This window comes from Panthera tigris, chromosome C2 (assembly GCF_018350195.1).
Source record: "Panthera tigris isolate Pti1 chromosome C2, P.tigris_Pti1_mat1.1, whole genome shotgun sequence".
Classification (NCBI taxonomy): Eukaryota; Metazoa; Chordata; class Mammalia; order Carnivora; family Felidae; genus Panthera; species Panthera tigris.
This window is the reverse complement of record NC_056668.1, coordinates 10,790,980-10,800,342: the sequence shown is the minus strand read 5'-3', so window position 1 is coordinate 10,800,342 and position 9,363 is coordinate 10,790,980. Positions and strand designations below refer to the sequence as shown.

Here is a 9,363-nt window from a genome sequence, read left to right as displayed (position 1 = left end):
AAAAATAAACTTAAAAAAAAAAAAAAAAAGGAAATACAGTCCATCAAAATCTATCTAAGGAACACGTTCAATCAGTGGCAAAGGGCGTGTTCTGCACGGTTCCGCCTGTTTTGTGTCTGTTGCTTTGCATTTCACGGAGCCTTCTGAGGAGCAGGGCCAAAGAGATGTCTGAGTCTTGAGCACGCTTGTGACCGGGGGCCCTTCATGGCTATCAGCCTGGTAACCAGCAATCACATGCACTGTGAGTTTCAGAAGCTCAGCTGAGGCTGCCACAGAACTGTTCACCTGACATCACTGTCCTGAGTGAAGATGTTCGTTGACTTGTGATTTCTACTCTAGGCTTTGTCGGCTCTGTGGGCAGCGGGACCATCTGCTTATATTTTCCCAGGTGGGCAAAGGGGACCGACCGGAAATCTGAGTTTACTGACTAATGTTAACACTTCTCCATCCATCACGACCCGTCCCTTGGATTTAGCATGCCTTTCGTGGGGGGCCGGGTTTCTTTCCTCGGATGACCCTTAAGCCGGTTACCCCCAGATCAGAAATACGTCCTATCAAAATCTAGTTAAGGGACACATTCAATCAGTGGCGAAGGGTGACAGCTGACAACACGGTTTGATTTTATTCCAGGGTTATTTATGAAATAGGATCCTGGGCTGGCACACTGGGCTTACTGGGCTCCCAGCTACTCAACAGGACGATGAATGGCAGCCCCCTCCCTCACGAGGCGGTCACTTAGTGAATCTGCTCGATAATCAGATTTGGCCACCCGACTGAAAGATGGATTTTCCAACATGTTTAAACGTCAAACATCGGCGGGTTGAAAATATGTAAATTCTCCTGGACACGACCGGAGGAGCTATTCTTAGAGGAAAAAACACAAGAGCATGTGAGCGTTCACGGAAAAGTGCCCAATGTTAACCTTGATCAAGATTAATGTCGTCTGCTAGAGTTCAGCCAATAACCCCTGGATTGTCTGGGCCTCTGTGGGCACGCACAGAAAGCACGCCGCCACGTGTCATAAGGGCTCCGGGGGGGAAAGGCTGCTTGGGATTCAGACGGAAGGCTCAGAGACAGACTTCCGGAACATTAACTGGCCTTTGTCATTCAGTGTCTTGCCTGGGCTTCTAGCAGGAAAGACAGCTCCTCCTATGACCGATCAGAAACGTTGTTGCTTATTGGAGCTGGTGGTTTTACTGGGGAACAGGGTTTTCCTCGTCTCCCTCCACAAAGCAAATACCCAGACTCCCGATTTCAGTTTTCTCCATTTTCCGCTTTACTAGGTGCTAGTGCGGTTAACCCTCCACGAACCACAGGAAAGCATCACACGTTTCTCAATGGCAGCTGACGAAGGAAGGAGTCCTTTGGAGACGGCAAGGTTCACAGGGTTCACAGACCGATCATCAGAAATAAAAGGGCACAGAGATCAAGCTTTCCGTAAAGAGGATATTGTGTTGATTTATTATAGACTGCAGTTAAAAAAAATATTTTGAGGTTAGCCTCTCCAGTTTAAAAGCACTTAGCCAGGAACACTTGAACAGCTAGGCAATGGTCTCTCCCTCACGGCCCCCCAACACCTCACCAAGTACTGTAAACAGGGTTTTGAGAACATCCTGTCGATTTCTTGACACGAACAACCTAATGCCTTTGCTTCTTAAAGAAAACCACCTTCCAAATTTCCAAAGCATGCACTGTTACTGGGCGTTAGGGATTTCAAAATGACAAATTTCGTTATGGTGTTGTAAGGCCAAAATAGAATACCTGTTTACCAGACACACACATTACGACCAGAAAAAAATTACAGACGTTAACCTAGTGTAACAATTCCATCAGGAATCAATGGGGAAAAAGGCACTGAGTCCCTAGCATTCCACCACATATCTACTATCCACTTGACATGCTTTGAATTCAAGTCTTGTCCGACATTTAACAGCGTTTTCTACAACATACAAGTCACAGGTAGGGTAATATTCTGACACTACAATTCCACTGCCGTATTTTTCACCCGAGTGTACAAATGGGACTGAAAATATGCTATCGGCTTTATTTACAGGTTTATCTCGATGTTTTAGTGGGGTTAAAAAAACAAAAATCAACTATCTCCACCAACGGTTCCCCAGAAAGGTATTTTGGCTACGATTCATGTGTACAAACCACCACGGAAAAGAAAGAAATGGAACCGATGTCTGACCCCAAACACCTAACCTAAAATTTCTCACCCACTAAATGCTGGCAGTGAAACTGCTGTTCTCTGCACTTTACGAAGTGAAACTCTACGTGGGAATTTCAGATCGACTTCTTTTGTCAAAGCACAAGGGCTACGTTGCAATGGATAGGATGCTGAATGAACGTATTCCAGGTGCATTCCACGTGTGAGTGCTGTCGCAGAGAAATCATGAATCTGGAAAGGTGATCGGTTGTTCAAGCTTTCCTATCTTCCCAAAAGATGTAACACAACAATGGCATAACTATACACAAACAGAGGTTAGTTCTGAAAATCCGTAATATACATGCACAAACATTAGAACGTGGTGGGGAGAAAAATGAAACACTACAATTCCCACACTGCATTGTTGCTTCCACAGCCTTTCTGCACCGGACGCTTTGTGGCTTCGCGGTGCCTTTTCCTACCAGTAGAGAGAGTCTGCCCATTGGGCTGGTTGGAAACAGAAGGTTCTCCCCACACCCAGGGATCAAGCCGCCCTTGACAAAAGACAGAACCTACCAGAAAAGAACAAGTACAAAACACGATCGGTTATCGGTTTTCTCGAGACGTGCCCAAATGTCCTCGTGCGATCACCTTAAACTTCAGTGATTGGCCCAGGACATTCCCGGAAGCCATGAACATTGACGGATGCCCAGCATTAGAACCAGAGGACAAAGCCTTGATTCTCTTCTGAGCAACGTGAACTGGAATTTCTGCCGCAGCGATCACGGCTGCCACCTCCCCAGTCGTGAGCGGCCACTTGCACAGAAAAAGATTCCTCTCCGTGAGTGTGATTCGGAATACTTCTTCCTCCGGGCGCCAGTTCAGCTTAAGTGGAGAGGCGTATACTCTGGCCTTCTGGTCTGGATAATTTTTGGTTTGGGTCTCTTCATTCTTTCCGTCTCCTCCTCCTCCTCGTTCTCCTGATCGCTCTCACAGACGTGGACCACCACGCTGGGGGTGGTGTCGGTCGCTGCGTGCAATTCATACTTTTCCCCTGGGGAAAGAAGAGAAATGCAGGGTAACTCGGGCAAGGACCGGAGAGCCAAGAAACAAAAGCAAACAAAAGAGCATGTATGGGTCTGCTCGGCCTGGCTTCTGCGGACGTTCAATGGGGACCGAGGGACACAGCCAGATATGCTCTGGATTGGTATTTCTTTGGTGGCTCTAGTGGGGAAAAAAAAAAAAAATTACACACACATACACACACACACACAGAGTCACCGTTATATATTATTCTGCTTTCAAACACTGAATCCAGGCATATGAAAGCAACGGAAGGAGGATATTTTTTAATGACACTTAACGTGTCCACCAGGCCTCCTGAAATACCCAGATGGCTTCCCCATTGTGGTGCGATGTGTTTGGGGAGACAGTGCACGAATAAAACGCGTTAGGAAAGGACTTCCTAATCGAGAGCTTCCGTCTTTTTTAAGTTTATTTATTTATTTTGAGACAGAGAGAGAGAGAGAGAGAACTCATGAACTGTGAGATCATAACCCAAGCAGAAATCAAGAGTCGGGGGGCACCTGGGTGGCACAGGGGGTTGAGCGTCAGACTTCGGCTCAGGTCATGATCTCACGATCCGTGAGTTCGAGCCCCTCGTTGGGCTCTGTGCTGACAGCTCGGAGCCTGGAGAACTGCTTCCGATTCCGTGTCTCCCTCTCTCTCTGCCCCTCCCCTGCTTGCACTCTGTCTCTCCCTCCCTCTCAAAAATAAGTAAACATTATGAAGAAAAAAAAAAAAAAAGAAATCAAGAGTTGGATGGTTAACCAACTGAGCCACCCAGGCACCCCATGAGCCTCCCTCTTGAGGCTCCCACCGAGGCGGTTCGCACTGGAGACAGGCCACAAGGGGGGCCCACAGGTGGCCTCTGATTCCCTCCACTCAGGACCTGGAGCCTGTGCGAAGGCACGTCCCCTCGCATTCCTGTGACCCTCCACGGCCTCCTCCGAGAAATGGGATCATTATGGCACTGACCTCACAGAGCTGCTCAGGTAAGTACAAGCTAAGTGCCTGGGACCTGCTGCATGGTCCACAGGCCCGTTAAGTGTCACCTGGTTTTACTAATGTTGACAAATAGGGCCCGGATCCTGACTGGTGGGAAGCGGGGAGTAGTAGAAATGCTAGGATTTAAGCAGGTGGGGAGGGGGGCGGTTTGCTTCGGCTGGCTCCGCCCCCTCGGGGTGCAGAGGTGGGTTTTCCTTCAAGTTCTGTGTGTTCTTCCCCAGCCGGATTCCAGAACTTCCCGCCCCCCGCTGCTTTGGGGACGCCTCTGAACACAGAAGGCACTTTTCCTCATAAGAAAGGAAATTGGCTGTTCTCTATCTGGAACATTCATGGCAATTGCATCTGAAAAGGTGAGCGAGCCTCAGTTCTGTCAGGGAGGGAATTGAGGTGGAAGGTCACGAGATCACGGCTGTCCGGTCAGGGTCCTTATCTACCTGCCCATCAGCCAGGGTCCAGAAAGCCTCAGTGTAGGGCCACATTTGCAAACTCTTTGCAATCCTGCTGGCGGCAAAGCACGGCCCAGTATGAGATCTGGTTCCAGCTCACTGTCACGTAAACTAAGGGCGAATGGATTGGATTATGTCTGTTTTCTGAAAGGGCTTCTCAAATCAGAAAGGAGGGGTAGGTTCTGGAGTGGGGAGGACTGCCTTCAGCAGCACTCCTTGCCCTTGGAGGAGTCTGTCACCTCCCCCAGCTGGAGGACCCGTTTCTTCTCTTGTCTAGCGTCCCGGCAGACTCCAGCCCTCAGCTCGGCTAAGGCACCTCAGCCAGGAGCTCGCGCTTCCTCGGACTGGCCAGGTCCACCTTGACCTTGACACCACCATCAGCAGTGAGTAGTGGGATTCTAGCTTTCTCCCACGGAGGCGATTTCCGCTGGGGGCAGTGTGTTCAGAAATGTAATCTTTTCAACACGAAACTGCTGATGGTCCGTGAAATAAAACCCTCAATCCAAAGGAGTATCATCAGATTTCTGGTCCAGAAGAAATGGTCTCAGTATTTGTTTGCTCTGTGGACAGGGCAGGAGCTCAAACTGCTTCACCCCAAGACATCCTCACGAACCTGCCCGCTCGCTCACCCCAAACCCAGCAGGTAGGACAGGAACCACCAACATCGGATTGTTTCCAAAAATCATGTGTTGGGCGCAGCCTATGGGCCAGGCACGTTTTGAAGTGCTTTCTACACAACGGTCTCAACGTATGGCTCACAGCTCCGCTGGGTAATACCCACTGTATGGAGAAGAAGACTGAGGCCAGAGCACCTGTTATCTCCCCGAACACGCACACGTTCGTCCCATCGGAGGACTGAAGACTCTTCTCTCTCAGCTGGGGAGCACCCCAATGGGGCCAAGAGGGGGCGTGCATGACTGGGGCCCTTTCTTCACTACGCCCTACGGTTCCCTTGAACATTCAAAGGAGCAGGTGAGAATCAGACCAACCACCTTGACTAAAGATGAAATTTCTAACGTGTAGGGTGGTTTGTTTTCCCTTTCCAAGTCTAATTGCTCATCCTGGAGTGACAGGGCCTGGGGCTGGTGCTCAGTGGGTGACGGGAAGGATTCCCGTGACGCTGGCAACGAGGGGTCACGGTGCTTGGTACCCATGACCCGCTAAGGAATGAGGCCAGAGGCAGGCAGGTGTGCGTGTCCCCAGCAACCTGAGTTACAGTCACAGATGAAAACAACTAGAAACCATTCACAAAACACGCGGGGGGGCCACAGTGGGGGGAGGCGCTCCCTGAGGCAGGTGAGCATCTCCGTCTGGGCCCGTGAACGCCACCTCTGCCCATCTGTCTCCCTGCTCCCACCCAAGAGCACCGCTTACCTGGCCCTAGCTTGGAGATAGCGTATAAGAGATCATAATTTATGACAGGAGTAGCGTCTTCCACTTGTTTCCAACCAACGGGCGGCGAGGCAGGAGGAGAGATCAGAAACTGCTTGTCCGGATTCGGGGGGGCCAGGTGGGAACTTCCTATGTGTAACGTCTGCGGAGAGAAAAAAATACAGGCGCATGGTTTCTGGAGGACAGAACCCAAGCGAGGCGGCAGCGCTCAGTGACAGCTTGTGGAGGACAGGCGCAAAAGGACAAGCCTACGTCTGGGCGGCAGAACGCATGCGGTTCCGGAGGGGGCTCGTGACCCAGTCCGTATGGAGAAGGCAAAGGGGTGACGGCACAAGCATGGTCAGAGCGCCCTCCCAGGACTGGGACCCACAGGCACAGGGACTGCCAGGAATCACCACGGACCGAGACTGGTGGAAAAGGAGTAGCGTCGTAGTAGAAATGGACCAAGTAAAGCACTGTTGCTGACGCCACAGGGATCTCAGCCATTTCTTCTAGCTCCTCAGGTCACAAAGGCAGAACAGAGGCTCTAAGAGGCTAAGCGACAGCTCTAAGATGATACAGCCTCTGGGAGGGCAAAGTGGGGCTGGGGTCCCAGGGCCCCCGCCCACCCGGTGGTACCCGCAATTCCCTTCCTCTGCGGTTCCAAATCAGATGCCAAAAGCAGAGAAGGAAAAAAAGATCCACCTGCCAGGAGATTAAAAAAAAAAAAAAATACTATCTTGAGAATGCGAACTGGTGCAGCCCCTCTGGAAAATAGCATGGAGGTTCCTCAAAAAATTCAAAATAGAACTACCCTACAATCCAGCAATTGCACTACGAGGCATTTATCCAAGGGATACAGGTGTGCTGTTTCGAAGGGACACATGCACCCCCATGTTTATAGCAGCCCTATCGACAATAGCCAAAGTATGGAGAGAGCCCAAATGTCATTCATCAACTGATGAATGGATGAAGATGCGGTATGTATGTATGTACGTATCGGCAATCAAAAAGAATGAAATCTTGCCATTTGCAACGTGGATGGAACTAGAGGGTATTATGCTAAATGAAATTAAAGACAGACGAGTATCATAAGACTGAATATGTGGAATTTAAGATACAAAAGAGATGAACATAGAGGAAGGGAAGCAAAAATAATATAAAAATAGGGAGGGGGACAAAACATAAGAGACTCCAACTGAGGGCTGCTGGAGGGGTTGTGGCTGGGGGGATGGGCTAAATGGACAGGGGGCATCGAGGAGGAACTTGTTGGGATGAGCACTGGGTGTGGTGCGTAGGGGATGAAACACTGGATTCTACTCCTGAAATCATTATTGCACTATATGCTAATGAACTGGGATGTAAACCTAAAAAAGTTAAATTAAATTAAAAAAAACTAAAAAATAGCATGAAACGATAACCCATGGTTCTAGTCTGGGCTTAGAAGTCCTCTCCGTGCAGTTAGAGGGCTGCCCAGAAAGATGTTGTATCAAAGTCTTACCAGTTTGGGTTTTATTTGTATTTTAATCTCCCACTCCCTCCCCCCCCCCCCGCCAAATTTTCACACTGAGCGTGCATTTACTTTAATAATCAGAAAAAGTGGAAGGACAAAGTCATTCTAAAGAGCCAAGGTCAAAAACCCGTGCTTTGCTCCGCCACCAGGGGGCAGCGCATCCTAGCTCTAATTTATACTTGAAGGGCCTGCAAGGTGGCCTCCTCCCAGGGTCAGGAAGTGTCTCCACAGGTTCTGCTCCTCTACTGGCCTGGGGAGCTCAGAGCCCCCGTGGGGACGAGCCGTAACGAGAAAGCTGCACCTGAGAAGCTCCTTCCCCTTCCACAACCAACCTGTTGGACCCCAGATGCAACAGCATATAGAACTTTGTGAGCTGCCTTGAAAATGGGTCACCTTATCATTGAAGGTCTGGAGGGTGGGGGAGAACCAGAAGGGTGGTGAGCAGGAGAAACGGCAAACCCATTCACAGCCCTTCGAGAGCGACCCGGGGCTGGGACTCCTGCCACCAGGAGGCTTTCTTCGCCTTTGCTACCTGTCTGGTTAACTCTTTTTTTTTTTTTTTTTTCTTTTCCAGCCAGGCCTGGCAGCCTTGTGCCGACGCGGCTGCCCGCACTTGGCAGAAGGCTGGTTCTCCACCGAGGGAGGCTCGGGGCTGCTGAGAACCTGCACAGAGTGAGGCCCCGCTCAGGTCTGCTCTTGGTCTGAAACAAGTCAGTAGCCCTAACCCTTGAGCCAGTTCCTGGAAACATGCTGCACAAATCTTAGAGTGTTAGACTAGCCACACCCACAGCCTTGTACTCTTAACTACCACCCTCCTGAATGAGCAGGAAAAGTTATCCCAGCGCTACTCATCCCAAGGTCAAGGGCCATTTTGGAGGTCGCTTGCTTTTAAACACATGCTGATGTTTGATTTCTTTCTTTTCTTTCTTTTATTTCTTTCTCTTTCTTTCTTTCTTTCTTTTCTTTCTCTTTCTCTGTCTCTTTTCTCTTTTTCTTTCTTTCTTTCTTTTTTTTCTTTTTCTCTTTCTTTCTTTCTTTTTCTTTCTCTCTCTCTCTTTCCTTCCTTCCTTCCTTCCTCTCTCTTCCTCTCCCTCCCTCCCTTTCTTTTTTATTTTGAGAGAGTGAGAGAGAGAGAGCGTGCAAGCGGGAGAGGAACAGAGAGAGAGAATCCCAAGCAGGCTCCACGTTCAGTGCAGAATCCAACACGGGGCTCGATCTCAAAACTGTGAGATCATGACCTGAGCTGAAATCAAGAGTCCGGCACTCAACCGACTGAGCCACCCAGGCACCCCATGTTGATGTTTTCTTAAATAGGCGGGACATTCAAAATTTAGAGTATGAATTTTGCCTTCCTCAAAATGAATTCTTAAGAGTTTTTAATCAACCCAGCCGGGCACGTTGACCAGAAAGGCTGTCCATGATACACTGCTAAGTAAAAGAGAAGGCTGTAGTAATTCCTTTTTTTTTTTTGTGCAAGCAAATTAACTCATACTCATGCACTTGTATGTTTGTATATGTGAAGGGGAAAGTGTGTGAGGATTCACACTAGATTTTCAAAGGTGGTTATGTGAGGCCATGGCTTTGAAGGGGGAGTGGAGAAATGTATCTACCTATTTACTTTAGGGACTTTTGTACCGTACTTGGATTGTTTCAGTTAATCCGTGTTGCTTTTGTCACTTAAATGACAAAATAAACATGCTTAAAAAAAGGGTGGAGATGTAACAATGTTCACTGCAGGTTTATCTGTGATAGTGAAACATTGGAAAACAAGATAAATGTCTGACAGTAAAGACTGCTTAAATATATCTGAAATATCT

General features: G+C 48.9%; 1 protein-coding gene across 6 annotated transcripts in view; it reads right to left on the bottom strand.

Moving 5' to 3' along the window:
- Window positions 1-1,468: 1,468 nt before the first annotated feature.
- RCAN1 (regulator of calcineurin 1) overlaps window positions 1,469-9,363 on the bottom strand; it is a 100,422-nt gene continuing 92,527 nt past the window's right edge. For all 6 annotated transcript variants that reach the window (XM_042998708.1, XM_042998710.1, XM_042998706.1 and 3 more), the window contains 2 exons: window positions 6,037-6,196; window positions 1,469-3,203 (listed from right to left, as the gene is read on the bottom strand). In XM_042998708.1, the coding sequence (XP_042854642.1) occupies window positions 3,031-3,203; window positions 6,037-6,196 (333 nt within the window). In that variant the 3' untranslated portion in view covers window positions 1,469-3,030. The remainder of the gene's footprint in view (window positions 3,204-6,036; window positions 6,197-9,363) is intronic.